At 43.1% G+C, this 15,010-nt stretch overlaps 1 protein-coding gene across 1 annotated transcript; it reads right to left on the bottom strand.

The window, feature by feature from the left end:
* Window positions 1-1,313: 1,313 nt before the first annotated feature.
* LOC142567983 (uncharacterized) lies at window positions 1,314-14,671 on the bottom strand. Its single transcript, XM_075678077.1, has 6 exons — window positions 14,563-14,671; window positions 13,293-13,375; window positions 8,465-8,576; window positions 6,839-6,927; window positions 2,897-3,116; window positions 1,314-1,393 (listed from the first exon to the last, which is right to left on the bottom strand). Exons 1-6 carry the CDS (start codon window positions 14,669-14,671, stop codon window positions 1,314-1,316), a joined length of 693 nt encoding a protein of 230 aa, XP_075534192.1.
* Between the last annotated feature and the right edge of the window lie 339 nt (window positions 14,672-15,010).

The following is a 15,010-nucleotide window of genomic DNA, read 5'->3' as shown; positions in this document are numbered from 1 at the left end:
CAAGTTAATAACGTTACGTGTAGCTGGAGCCCAATGATGTATACAAATTATTTACAGGGAAGCTAACAGAAGGCCAAAATGGCGACGCTATATCAAGCGGGCCCACGTCGTCTTCTTTCTCCTCAGTGCAGCCACACTGTGGTGGCTGTTCCGTAGCAATATGTTGCCATTAGGAAGTGCTGCACCACAACTTCTGTGCAGTAGTTAGACCACACTGAAACACATTTGCTACATTGGTGCTTTGATACAGCCACACAGATTGCAGAACCTGAGGAGCAGTTACCCGCCATGATTCCATAGTGGCTGCCCATACAAAAAATTTTAGTAACATTTTATAAACCGTCTTTTGACAAATGTTACTAGAACCTATTGACATTCTATAAACCGCCATTTGACTCCGTAAAAACTTCCTAGTAACATCCTACCGACTATTGGTCACCGATATTGAATTGAAAATATAGATATAAAATGTCGATAGAATTCTTGCCGACTGCTTATTATCTTATGTCGGTAGAATGTCAGCTGTGAAGCGACTATTTATTAACCGCCTTTATGCATCCTAACAACTTGCTAGTAACATCCGGTCGACTATTCGCCACAGACAGATAGTCGACAGGATGTTACTAGGAAGACGTTAGGATGTACGAAGGTGGTTAATAAATAGTCGCTTTACAGTTTATAGGAAGTACATAAATATTTTATTCAAACATAATTACTTTTGCAGTACATATTGCAAAAATAACCTTTTATTTTCTCTGAATAAAAATTTTATGTGCTGTCAAACTGTAAAGCGACTATTTATTAACCACCTTTATACATCCTAACGACTCGCTAGTAACATCCTGTCAACTGTTGGCTACAGATATATTGCAAGCATTTGAAATTGTTTTATTTATCCCCTGAATAAAATTTTTATGTACTTCCTAAAAACCTGTTTGCAACTGTGCAAGAACTCCTTGCCAGACTTCAATGAGCACTATAATAACGTTCTGAGTAATGCACATTTGTTGCCGTTTTAAAATATATATACCATTCAATTGACTGCAGTAATTATTTAGTACTTATATATATATAGCATGCAAGCTTTAATGAAAGCTACTTAATGTCCCTAATAATGCAGCATGCTTTACGCTGACATTTGCCAAGAAACTTTAGAATGCTGGCCATTGCAAGGTCTATAGTGACTACGTACAGGAATCGTTTCCCTCATAGAAGCAGGCACTAAAGAAAGGCAGGTGTCACACATTGATAATTGCTAGGTGTAGCATGCAACAGAAGAAGGCAGGTTCACATGTGTGCTTGAACACAGCCATTTAATAGCCCCTGGTTAACAATAATGATAATGAGTTCTTGAGCTGACCTGGCAGCACACTGAAGTTTTGCGTTGTGTAGTCTAGAAAAGAGAAAAAAAGAAGGCAGTATATTGGTTTTGTTACTGTGACATTGCAACAGATCAGAAAAACATCTGTTTCTGAGAAAGTAAGTGCACAAGATGCAAGCCTTCAACCCTGTGAGCTCTAATCATCTCCAGCTGTTTGGTGCAAAGTCCTTCGAAAGTACATGAAGTGGCCGAATTAGTGCATTAGAACTGGGAGCGTGATGTATGTGCGTAACACCAACAGATGTAAGTCACATAAGCTCTATCATACCAATTGTCATATACAAAGAAAAGCTGCAAATCAACTTAAGTTTAACGAACTTCCACATTCTTATCCTGACCAGTACATGGAAGTTTCGTGCGCGTGAATTATCTTAGGAAAGGCAAGGTGCCAGTCGCAACTGTGTCGCAGCTTTGCTTGGGCACAGGTACACAGACGGGTTGACTTAAGAGAAAGCTTTAGCTCGGGTGCCCTTATCTAAATACATGTAAAAGGAGAATCCTTTTTTCTCGGCAACCACTACACCAAATTTGACGAGGTTTTTTCATTGAAAAGAAAAACTTAAAATCTAGAGACTGTTCGTTCTGAATTTTTGATTTAGGCTGTCAATTTTTTATTAAAAATGCGCAAAAATAACCAGTTTTCAGAAAACGAAACTCAAGTTCACAACCCTAACTGAACAATGAAAAACGACACCACAATTCTGTGAATTGCATCTAATGGTACATCTAAAGCGGACAAAATTGATGTTACACATGAATCTCAAAAATTTAGTAATATGGAAATACAGCTTTTCTGGAACCCTTGTACACAACATAAGAAATTCACTTATATATTGATGTATCAAATTCGCCCGCTTTGAATGATATAATGGATTCCGTTTACAAAACTGCGATATCTGTTCTTGATGCAGCGCTATTAATTTGCAAATTTCGTGCTTCAATTTTTTTTCAAACTTTGGAATGTTTGTAACAAAATTCAGGCCCTAAATCGAAATTCCGCTTGCAACAGTCACTATAATTTAACGTTCTCTCTCAAATGCAAGAAATTTCATCAGAATCGGTCCAGGCGTTATTTCACAAAAATGTTTTTGTGTTTTACCTGCATTTGAATAGGCCGTGTCAAAGTTGGGGTCGAGCTAAAAATTCCTCTTAATTGAGCAGCACTTAAGGACCACGATATGATACAAGCAACATGTAAGCAGTTGAACAGGCATTATGAACGTTCTACAGCAAGCTTATAAAATGCTTTTGCTGTGCAGGCAGACATTGTCAATGTGAGCTTGCTACTAAACAGCTTAGCTTTAGTGCAGTCATATGACCAAGGCCTCTAACACAAATGAGTTTTCTAGTAATGTTGGCAAAGCTTGTATTATATTATGCTATTAAAATCACGCTAATAGCTATTTTACCATGAAAGCAAGCACTACCCTAACTTAGTGCTTAAATTGTCATGAAAAAGAGTTTTGTTGAAAACTGCACAAGAAATACTGAGATGCTTCTTTTTCACACATGTACCCAGTATGGCGTTCACTTTCTTGCTGTCCAATGGCTCCTTTTGAGGAAGCCCTTTGTGTGCATTCGAGGTCCACCCAAAGAGGGACCTCCCTTCGAGCTCTTCTTTCGTGAACAAGGCTTTGAGGAGACTCCTTGCGAACCGTGAGCCTGAATTGTTCGCATCTAGGCGCAGCCTCTTCAGCAGCCCTTCCTCCACGCAGACTCCATCCCCGATGTCTACCTGTGAAACAATAGAACAGGCGCAGATTCATTTTATAAACTTTTGATCAAGGAATGATTAGGAAATAGAGGAAGGTTTGCGAAAATAGCAGCAGCTGTCTTGCTGATTCAGTTTAAGGGGCCCCACGCTAGGTCTGGCAATTTTGAGCTGACAAGAGCAGAGCATACAATGCATGCTAACGATCGTGTTTACAAAGAATTACGTCACTATGTGCCGCCGAAACGTCTGAAATTTCATTCCAAACACCGTTTTCCCTTTCCCTCGCGGCGACTGCGCTCCAAGCCGGGCGGTGACGTACTATGTGCCTGCGCCTACGTACTGGTGTTTGCAGTGCGACGTCGCTTGTGTCACCACGTGATTTAGAGAATTATTAAGACATCTTTTATCTGTGTGATCTGTTGCTTGAATTGATGAATTGAAGTTTAGATAAATAACAAAACACACAAACGGAATGTCAGCGTGTTTTTTGTTTTACTTCGCAACAAAGCAGGAGAGATGTACTTCCACTTAGTCTGCTTGTTTCTATGATCGTGCAGTCACACGTGCAGGTACCAAAACTATGCCATTTTCTAGCGTGTTCCAGCGCATGATCATGCTCTGCAATCAGCTCGTTCTGGCTCAGTATTCGTATAGCAGTGAATTATACCGCTAGTCATGCGTCCTTATGCACAGCGCACAAAATCGTGTGTTGCACAAAAGGATAACAGCTCGCACGCAACGCCGCCAACGGTAATGCACAGTGCCACAAAAAAAGCGAGGAGAAAAAAATGAAGGTGGGGCCCCTGACGTATGTGTCACACAATCCTCGAGGTCCGGCATGTGAGAATGCAGGAAATGAATTTTGCTTGCGGAGGCTAGACAGGGCAAGTGGCGAGAGGGTCTCATCAATCATGGGTTCGCGGCAGTGAACTATTTCTATCTCGGCTATTAATGAGCAGATTTGAAAAATTATTGCGGCAGAACGCTCCCTAGAGGACACGTAACAACTTCCAGCGGATAACCAAAATATGCTATGGAGCCTGTTGAGGGGCTCTTTAAGGAACAAAGCAGCCTTACGTATACCAAGCATGCACTGTGCCGAGCTGTGCACTTTCACCCAAGACTAGAAAGTATCAAGAACTTCAATGCAAAAGAATGACATGCATCTGCTTAGATCTAAGAAAATGCTGTAATTCTTTGCTGTGCCATCCCTTGAAACAGGGTGAGCTCTGGTGCAGTTCTAGTGACTAACAGACATTGAAAGCTTAAAGCTTGATTGATTAGTGGGCCACGGGTCAAGCTGAGCTTGATTAATGACGCACAAGTGCTCTAGAGGTATCAAACAAGATGCAATTGTCTTCGAATACAATTGTCTGACTGCGCTTGTGTGTAAATAGTGGAAGCATTTCTTCTAGAAAGTACAACCCCAGCTGTCAGAAAGCAAATGAATATGCTTGTAATCACAGCAGTGGAAGGCACATGCTGGCGAGGATGTGCAGCTTCATACAAACACACCGCTACATAAGCAGCAACCATCTCAAGGTTTTCAGCAACCGAAAATCATCTAGCAATTGTTCTAGTCATGGCAATCCGAAAGAGAGACAATGAACAGACATTGAAGGATGGTGTTGTTTTGAACGAAGCTAGCCACTCGAGCAGAGTCCCGGCTTCATGCTACTGAGAGATGTATGCTCGAGGAAATGGCTGTTTGTGCTCAGCCTCACAGTCTGTTTCATATGCACAGACAGCCCAATTTGTCCCATTATAACAGCAGGAGCAATAACAATTTGTAGATCTTAAAGGGAAGCTGAAGAGTTTTCCAGAAAAAATGAGTGAAGAGCTGTACGTAATGGTTTTCAACCCTCCGAATTCGAATATCACATCGAAATTGAGCGAAAGAAAGCGCAAACAGATTTCATTTCGACTAAAAGTGCAGCAGCAGCTCGGGCAGCTCGCGCGCCTCATTTTCGCCTGTGATTGGTTGTGCACCTCGTGACGTCAACATTGGTGTTCGTCCGGACCGGCCGCTGCCGCCACACATGAAGCACGGTGCAAGGTGGTTTGGCGCTGTGGTTTGGTGAGACGGTAATGGTAAATTTCGAGAGCTTGCGTTTCTCTGAGGAGTTCGCGTTGCTCCCTACATGTACACGTAGCCGGCCTCTCCAAGAAGCAAAAGATCCTGGTAGTAAGCAGTACTTTCGACGCGAACGAAAGCGAAGTGTTAGCATCTCCTCGTGTTAGACATGTTCTTTGGTGAGCGTGTTTTTGGCAAAGCTGTATTCAGCGATTCAGTGAGTTCGTTTCCGGGCAAACAGCTGTACTGTTATGTTCCTGCATGCCTCCTCGTGGAATACAAGGAGGGGTGCGATCGTCGGCATTTGTGCGCTGCCCCAAAGCTGTCGGCAATCTACACAGACATACGGGAAAAATTTTCCGGCTCTTGTAGCACGTGTAGTGGCCTTCATCAGCGCCATCCGCACGTTACTCGTAACCGGAGCCGTAAAGGCGGCGAATTCCGTCGGCTACGTGAGACAGCCGGTTTCTCTCTGTGCGCGAGGGGGAGCGCAGCGTCATGGCGTGCGCCGGCTTTCAAACACATGAAAACTTTACACTTGCACTGCATTATGGTAGCTGCATATTGGCTGTTTCACAACACGTGTGCGAATAGAAAATTAGAGGCGGTTTGCGACGAAACCTGCGTCAAGGGTGGGAGAGGAACATGTACCTTCCGTTGATCGTGCTAACACGAAGGTGCTAGCAATAAATCAAAATCCAGGTTTGGACGAGTTCGTGTATTCATAAGGTCATCCAAGACGAGTTACCATCTGTCCGCCCGCACCCATGCCGCCTTTGTGCGTTCGTTGCCCTCACCTTTTCGCGCTGCGTTTAGAAAGCCTCCTAGCAGAAAGTCGTACTCTCACTCATTCACGCATTATTGATAAACTTTGGTAGTAATCGTCGCCACGGAAGTGGTTAGAGCTGAGCACTGTTGTTCTTGAGCGCTTGAAATTCTTTCGATTCACAGCAACCTCCCACTTAGCTGCAAGCTTCTTGTCTTGCGGGAAGTAATGGAACATCGTCGCGGCCGCTGGTGTTCGTGCAGCCGTAGGCTGCACAGAACGCCGGCATGATCGGCCCACCACTTCAATTGATGCTGCGTACGTGAACTACCACTCTACATACACAAACAAAGGAATGCAGGCTCGAGCGAGGCAGATTATGACGGCATGCACGCAGAAACAAGCGCGGTCAGGCATGGTCGCGGACACTGCGAAGCAGCGGAACACCAGTGCTGACGTCACTACGTCACGGTTTCTGGACTCGCTCGGATCGTCAGCATCAGCAGCAGCGGCGCTCGACGAGGGGCGGAGCAACAGCGCAATTTTAACCGGCGATTACGTTGTTCCTAAGTGAAAAATCATTCCCAAAATTTTACGTCCATGGTTTATAAGGTTCCCGCATCCGTATATGAGCGTCTTATGGAATTCTACAGACTCTTCAACTTGCCTTGAATTCCATTTCGCAACTGCAATGAGCCATCTAAGTCCGATGGTGAAAGTGAGCTCGGTTGATTAGTGGAATTATCGTGTCTCACCTGTCCTCTGATGGCCCTGAAAGAACATCCTAAATAATATTTACTCTGTTAAAAGCTAGAATGACTTTCAGACTAGTGTTCATAATGTCATTCTTCCACCACAATTGTTAGAAATATTTATCTACCAATAGAACACAAAATTGCTTACTTTTGGGGCTGCTGCGATGTCAACAGGCTCAGCAGGAGTGCTAGCATTTTCAAGCATGTCCTTTAGCCGCTTCACCATTCTTGAGGCATCTTCAAAAAAAGTTGAGTAATATGAAGAGAGTGTCATAGCAAAGGCACTTCAGGTAGCTGTACAGTTGGGACACTTCTGCCATTTACTACAGCGTGCCACAGCTTGACTTTAAAGCATATAAAAAGCTTTAGAGGAAACAGAAGCCGTAACGAGAGGCAAAACTGCGAATTAAGGGGTACTGACACAGAGAAATCCGACCGATTTCTCTAAGGAGCATGCATCACGTGATGACTGTGTTGCACTGTCATGATGTGTCGTGAATGACGGAGACACTTGTGCTGTGGGACATTAACTCAGTCCCAACAAAGAACAAGTGCTGCACTGCACTTGGTACTAGTGCAGTGCACATTAGCTAACATTTGTGAAGCTTATACCTGGCCAGGACAGCTTTTAAGCATGCCAAACAAATGCTTCGACAAAAATAAAATGGTGGCTTTCCTAGTGCACCTGAACAGCCTAGGGGTTTGTCTTCCTTAGAAGCAAAGAAACATTTGTCACTACTGATACGAACAAACATACGAACACATACGAACAAACACACACACAAAAAATATTGTGCTGGGGTATCCTGGAAAGACAAGGAGAGAGTGAGTCGCACAGATGCATATGGGAGCACTGTAGCAAACAACGCTTGGGAAATTTCCGCATGTTCATCTATACAGGGTGTACGAACTATGGTGAACCAAGATTTAAAAATATGCAAATCCCATGTACCTGGACAGAACCAAGGTAATGTTTGCCGTGACTGGAGATACTCTGTTTTTTTTGCATTCTGCCTAATTATATAATTAGTCTTAATGAACTTCTGAAATATAATTAGATGAAAAGTGTCAATGAGAAAATTGTAGGGCAACATGAAAAACTCCTGATTAAGCTTTCTGTCACTCAATACACGCTACATAAAAGTGTTTGTCCGAGCGTGAAAGAAGCCCGTGAGCACACTCAAAATTACCATGCGATTGGCCGGTCAAGGAATTTTGCACCTATTTGCGGGTTTTGCCCACGCTCGGTAAAACATTTTATATAGCTGGTATTGGGCAAATGAAAGCTGTATCGGGAGTTTTTCATGTTGCTCTACAATTTTGTCATTGATTCTTTTCATTGAATTATAATACCTGAAAAGTTGATTAATTAAGAATAATTATGTAATTGGGCGGAATGGAAAAAAGTCCAGATATCTCGAAGCGATGGAAAACAAGATTACATTGGTTGTGTCCTGCTACGTGGCATTTGCATATTTTAAAATCTTGGTGCATGCTATTTGGGACACCCTGTATACATCATTGTACATCCACCTGATGTGCCCTTTCTATCTTACTGCCGAGATTAGAATATTGAGATAGACTGAAACTGTAATAAGGTTCGTAACTTATTACGTGCCCAGCATTTGTGATATTAGTAGAGGAACTGGAGGAATTGCAGAGATCTCTGGACTCTGCCCCGATTTAAAAGCCTACACTGGTTTAGCCGACTGCAGGACTTCCTTACAAAAGAAGTTGGTCTTGCTACAACATTTCTCAGTAAATGTGCACTCACCAGTGCACTGCCGTGCTTGTGCAAGTTCTTCTTTCAACTCCTGAACCTCTTTTTTCAGGCTTCCAACTGTTTTTTCCAGGCTTTTGATCTGCTCCAAATGGTCGCAGGTTCGCTGCAAGCATATAGAACATTAATTTTCCAGGCAAAGGTCTGCTAGAGAGTCTAATCTTGTGACCTTCAATGTATTTTCATTATAATATTACACATGTACCAAGAATCGGCATGCTCAATTTGCCAACACATGAGTACATATCAGGATTTTCTAAAGTATGGTGTTTGGTCGTTCAAGCTGTGCAACATATTCCCATTCATAAAACCATGATGTTCAAGTGGGCTGCCTCACACTTTATGGAAACAACCAAACTTATGTTGTCCAGCAAAAGGAAAACAGTGATGAGACAAAGTATGCACTCCGTGAATAATGAGGCTGCAGACATTACCTCCATACCCTCTTCAACTACATCATGTAGTATCATGGATAATTGAAACACAAAGCGGAGTGTGTGCCTGAAGCATAATTGAACGTATAGTGCGTGCCGTCAGCCAGCCATCCTTGTGATGATGCCCACGCATGTAATTTCCATGCAGGGTGCAGAGCTGCTCATGCTATTGCAGTGGGCAGGGTGAGGAAAGAAGCATCGAAGAATATAGGCCCAGCGACATTACTGCATAGGGCGAGCAGAGTCGCATTCTGTGTGAAAGCCATATGCCAAGTGCATGTAGACAAGGATTACTGGCCAACGGCACATGCTATACCACCAGTTATGCTTCAGGCATGCTTTCCACTGTGTTTCAATTTTCCACAATAATACATGCAAGAGTGGGGCAGCTGAAACAGGTAATGTTTGGGGGGAATTTTCGGACCTTAAAAATTTAGGCTTGGAGGGGAAAATATCCAATTTGGAGGAAGTCATCAGGAGGAAGGACAATTTTGGAGTGGGTAATTTCAAATTTGGAGCACAACATTCCAATCTGGAGCAGCTCAATTAAGGAGCAATTGCAAATTTCCCACGTGCACTTCGTTCTTTTTTTTTTTGGATGGACTCTCCAGCATTCTTCTTGAAAACTGCTTTACAGTCATAGATTCACCTTCAAGAGCGCCAAAGACTGCCATCTTTCACTTTCTAGTGTCTACCTCATACAGTGCTGTCCCAATGATTACAGCTACCATAATTCGAACCAAAGGATAACTCCAACACCATTTAGGATGGCATTGCAGCGGTAGACAATTAAATGGAGAAAAACTCTCACTATTCAGACACATAAAGGTTACTTAGCACTACTTCAGTTCCTCTCACATTGCTTGTCGTGTCTCATGCCTGAAGACAAACTAAAACTCCAGTTGACAGCTACAACATATGCAGCCTTTCTGGCACATGTTAGAGGAATTCTTGCATACCGCGTATTGGTAGGAACCACGTGATGCCGGTGTGTCAGCAAACCTGCAGCTCCATTCGCGTTTAGCTAGACGATCTGCTTCCCACACTGCAGGCATTCCTTTGATAATTTGAACCATGATTTCTTACAAATGCTTTGTAAACCAAAGTGTTTCTGACCATTCGTAACGGTTTTGCGAATTAACAAGCTTGCTGCTCCACCATAAAACATTGACTAATATGGTGCGCTTTGCGATTCACTCCGTGAATGTGCGGGCGTGCTTGCCACCATAATGGATCCCTTTATTGGCATTGCCAACGTGTTTGTTACTAACCCCGTCAAACAGAATTATTCATGGTATGTTATCAACCTAATCAGGTTTGCAGTGTCAGTACTTTCGTGTATATCACTCTTGATCAGCAAAAACATGTCCATGCACACCAATTCTCTCCATTTTAGTTTAAATATTTTGGCTAGTCTTTATAATATCACGTGGCCAAGATGCATGGGCAATTAAAATAACATGAAACTGAATGCACGTACACTGAAATGCGCATTTGCTATGGTCCCTAGAATATTGGCTAGTCTGCCATCCACGCACCGCACTGTATGGAGGGGGACGGGACACTTCTTGAATGAAAGTGCAGAGGGCGCTGCGAACAGTTTTACTGCTGCGCTGTCGTCTGCTTGGCTGCCTGCATCATGGCCTGCATGAACAGCGGTGGGTGGGCGCAGGTGGGTTTACTACATCTTCTGTGTCTCCAGTTTTTCGCGGTCTCTCAATAATGAAAGGACAGCAAAGAAAGAAAAGCTAGAACACTTGAAAATGAGATGAAAATAATTCCATTTTGCATTGCGTCACCTCGAGCATGCACGCTCAGCGGCCTTGTAGTTGTCTTTTTCCCCCTATAATTTCTTACTCACAACCTCTTGCCGTTTCCTCGGATGTTGTGTGCTATAGTTTGTTTACACAGCTTCCTAAAGTTCCTCATTCTTCCCTTTACAATTTGTTTCGACTGTGCGCTTGATTACTTGCACGGGATTACCACGCAGTGGAATGCGCTTGCATAATTTCGTTCATTATCGAAACATATTCGGATGCTCTCCCTGACCATGAACGATATCAACTTGACATGTCGCGTCATTTCCTTACATGACATCAACGCACATGCTTTGCTAATGTTTTTTTGTTGTTTTCTTTACTTTCGCTGTTTGCAATTCGATCTATTATTATGTGTTGATATTTGTCCTTGCTGCTCTGCTCACCCTGAACTGCAATTCAGTGCTTTCTTTTTCTCTTGTATATGTTTTGAACGGGCTTGGGTTTGATTTAGATTTTCACCCTCTACTATGCCACATCGCACACCTGTACCTCATGTGGGTTATTAATGTGGAAGCATTATATATCTCAAGAGGCGGAAAATTCCGCGTTGTCGGAATTTACGTGACTCCAATGGTCCAAAAAGTGAGCCACTCGAGGCAGTTGATAATGTCCATTAAATGTTAATTAAGGAGGTTAAATTAAGCTAGAATTCATTACGGCACACAAACCCACACCATCGGTAGGAGTCGAACCCACGGCCATTGGTGTTAAGGTCAAATTGAATAAAGTACAGCCACTTAAGATGGAGTTTATTAAGGATTTCGAACTCACGACCTTCGGTAGGAGTCAAGCCTACAGCCTTTGGTAATAATTAGTGCGAAGTTAATTAAGACACTCGTACCCACGGCCTTTGGTGTTAATTAAGGTGAAGTTAAATTAAGACGACTGAAAGTGCATAGGCACTGCGAGGTGGTCGCAATGCTTTGGCATTGGGATAACTAACGGCCCCTTCATATTTATTGTTTCACTTTTAACCACTGCAGGCTTGGCTGCCAAAGGGCATGAGTAATGCATGAATAAATAAATTTAGTGCTCAAGCTATTCCAGGCTGCGCAATCGCTTTGTGTTCCAGGAAGTTGTATCCCAACTCCACCAATTTACACAGCTAAAACCTCTCATGAAACCCGTAACAAATACTGCTCTAAAGCAGCACAAATATGCGGCGAGAGAAAATCATTTTAAAAAAATAAACGACTAATCTATGTGCCAAACGTGCGCGCGCGCTTCGCAAACGCGCAGCGAGGTGGCCGAGCGCCCCGTTGTAGCATGGGGACTGCTAGGAGCGCCGCTTCCACCGTCATTCGAAAACAGTCCTCATTCCCATCGGCGGACGGCATACTAACCAATATTCTAGGGATCATACGTGTGCATTACTGTGGTGTTCCTTGCAGGGGAGGTGCAGTCTATTTAGAAGGCTGTGCATTCAAATTTTACTACATTTACTCGCGCCGCTGTAAGCGAAACACCCACACACAAATAAACATACTGCATCAACAGTAGACGCATGACAAGTCATTTAAAAGAAACAAGACATCTTCCGATGGCATGGGTGACCAAGCCAAAGTTCATTTCTTCTACGGTTACTAGTGGCGGAAATGATCGCGCACATCTCAAGTGCTACGCATGAAGGTATGCCATTCATAAGTCCACGACAAAACACAAACACAGGAGCGCTAATATGGGTGCTACTGCACATGAATTCAGCTGAACAAAGGCTAAAATGACACGATACCCAACAACAGTTGTGACTCCCGATATCCTGAACATGAAGTTACAAAACCCAGGCTATAAATCTAGCCAACACTTTCCTCTCAAGTTCGCGTAAACACGAACCATTGGTGGTCGCACTTAAGTGTTTTGGAGCAACTTTGGAGCAACCCAAAGCATCTTTTTCATAGTTTCATTGCAGCAAGTAGCAAATGTAGCAATTAGTCACTATCGTTGCGGCTGCACGACCCCTGTACATGCGAAGGGTAGCACAAGTGCTTTCCAATGTTTCTTGAACTATGCGACACCTTCAAAGCCATTTTTAGTCTACTTTTTCTGCTTGTGAAAATGCACATATAGCAGCACTTTTCAGGAGCTTTCCCATGGCAAAGACATATGGTAGATGAGTGGGTCATTGTGGAGTGGTTAGCAGCTGGCAGCAGTCACTATTTAGGAATCGAAGCCTTGAATATCAGTGGAGAACACCAATGGTATGATATAGCTGCAGACGAAAATGTGAAATTAGTGGTTCCAAGAGCCGAGTTTCATACACAGTAGGACCTTGCTTTAAAAAAAAAACATGTAGGTGTGTCTCAACGATCACATATTTTACTCAACATCCCCTAATGTGGCAAGGAACAAAAAGTTATGAATTAAATAGTTTTAAGGAAACGTAAACAGCCATCAGATTAAAAATGGGACGCGTAATCAATTAAAAAGGAAAGAATGCCGGCACCCTGAATTACACTTGAAGAAAGCAAGCAAACAGACCCCCTGCAAGCTTGTTAGTGTACGTGTTACAAAAACATGGAAGCTCAGTTACTTGGAAATTTCTTATTTAAAGTAAGTACTGATATTTACCTTCGCACCAGTGGCTGGACTGTCAGTCACGGCAGCCTCCAGTGCCAGCCTATTCCATTTCCTCTCCGTCGAAGCCTGACTCCCTGTAAGCATGCAAGCACAGAACAATGCAAGTTGCAATGATAGTGGATGCTTTGCTGGTGCACAAAAAATGCCCTTCTTTGGCATATTTTAAATACTATTGCGCCTGGCTGACAATTTCTAGGCTATTGCATGCATTTACTTCATAAGAATCTGTGCACGTTTTACACAGTAAGCTGCATATAACAGGGAGGTCTTTAATGATGCATGTTAAAATGTGCTGGCACCAATTACAACAAAAAGCATCTACACTGAAGTGGGCAATTGTGGCTACTGGCTGCATAAGACAAATGCTGCAAACGTTCAAGATTTCGAAACTATAGTAGCCTTGTAGACAAACAAAGAATGGATCATGTTGTAAGGTACAGTTCTTTCTACACACAAATAATTCCTGTTCCAGTCATATGCGATGTTAAGTACATCGGTGGCAGGAAGGGAAAAATTATTGCATAAAATTTGCGAAAGAACTCAACTGTACAGGGGGAGAGAGTTACCATTTTACAGACTTTCGCCACTTCATGGGAAATATAGGTAAAAATATGTGTTCTGGCCTACCACTCAGCTTGCCTATTCACCTGACCCGTGCAAACCTGAACTGACCACACGTAAACCTTGAACGTGCAAGCTAACTGCTAGAAAGTGCTACAGCTCCCATCAGCATGGCTTAATAAAAAAGTAAAAGATTACATTGAGGTAATGGCTAGCGGCTGCGAAGGGTCCTAGTGGCCGCAAAACTTAGTGAAACACAGGGGGTGCGAAAACTGACCTACTGCGCAAGATACACGGACAGAGAAACACAAAATGGCAGGACGCGACACCGATTGCAAAATTCTTCACAATGCCAATCGCCACGTGCGCAACAATCAAAATCGACAATAAAGATTTCTTTTTTGTTCTAACCTCTCGCCTGTCAACATACGGGTACAAAAACGGCAAAATTAACCAAGCACAGAAAATTCTCCAGCAGTGAAAGGGAAATAATTGCAAGATTTCCTGGCACCTAGCCTGTACTGTGGTAGGTGCACACATGACACCACACGTTTTCTACTGAAATTCGGTTTCCGCGGCTATAACGCTCTACGGCTTTTTTTAGTTGAACTTACCGATGACTAGAATCCTGGCTGGTGCTGGTGGTTTTCCTGGCTGCACACAACTTCAACAATCACCCCCTGAAATTTTTCTAATGCACTGGCTGGGTCACGAAGTAGGTCCATCCCGATGGCGACATCGGCTGCTCGCTTGACAGGGTACACTTCCCACGTGTCCTCAGACTCCCATTTCACGAGGACGTGCTTCATGGTGCCGTGAAATGTCAAATGTAGTAAACTATGCTGGCACAGATTGAAGATCATGCTTGTGGCGTCCATTTTATGCGCTTTCCAGTTAAAAAAAGACTGGATTGGATAAATCTAAATTTCAAACGACCAGCGGCAGCGCAGAACAATGATAATTCGACATTTTTTTATATTCACCCAAAACCACCAAAACTGTCTCTGAAGATTGCGATGTGGACATCATCTATGTCTTACAGAATATTTTTTTTGCTCAGCCATCGTTGAAAAGGCAGAAACAAAGTAGAAAGTAAAGATATTTTCAGCATGCACGCCTTTATAAGCCAATCAAGCACTATTTATAGA

Source organism: Dermacentor variabilis, unplaced genomic scaffold (assembly GCF_050947875.1).
Source record: "Dermacentor variabilis isolate Ectoservices unplaced genomic scaffold, ASM5094787v1 scaffold_15, whole genome shotgun sequence".
NCBI classification, from domain to species: domain Eukaryota; kingdom Metazoa; phylum Arthropoda; class Arachnida; order Ixodida; family Ixodidae; genus Dermacentor; species Dermacentor variabilis.
The sequence above is the reverse complement of the archived record's forward strand: the minus strand, read 5'-3'. Positions and strand labels throughout refer to the sequence as shown.

Excerpts from the sequence above, each read along its gene's own strand:
- LOC142567983 (XM_075678077.1), bottom strand. The coding sequence starts at position 14,671 with ATGAAGCACGTCCTCGTGAAATGGGAGTCTGAGGACACGTGGGAAGTG. Across the intron at positions 8,577-13,292 it reads GTCCAGCCACTGGTGCGAAG|CGAACCTGCGACCATTTGGA; the intron begins GTAAATATCAGT and ends ATATGCTTGCAG. Across the intron at positions 3,117-6,838 it reads ACATCGCAGCAGCCCCAAAA|GTAGACATCGGGGATGGAGT; the intron begins GTAAGCAATTTT and ends ATTGTTTCACAG.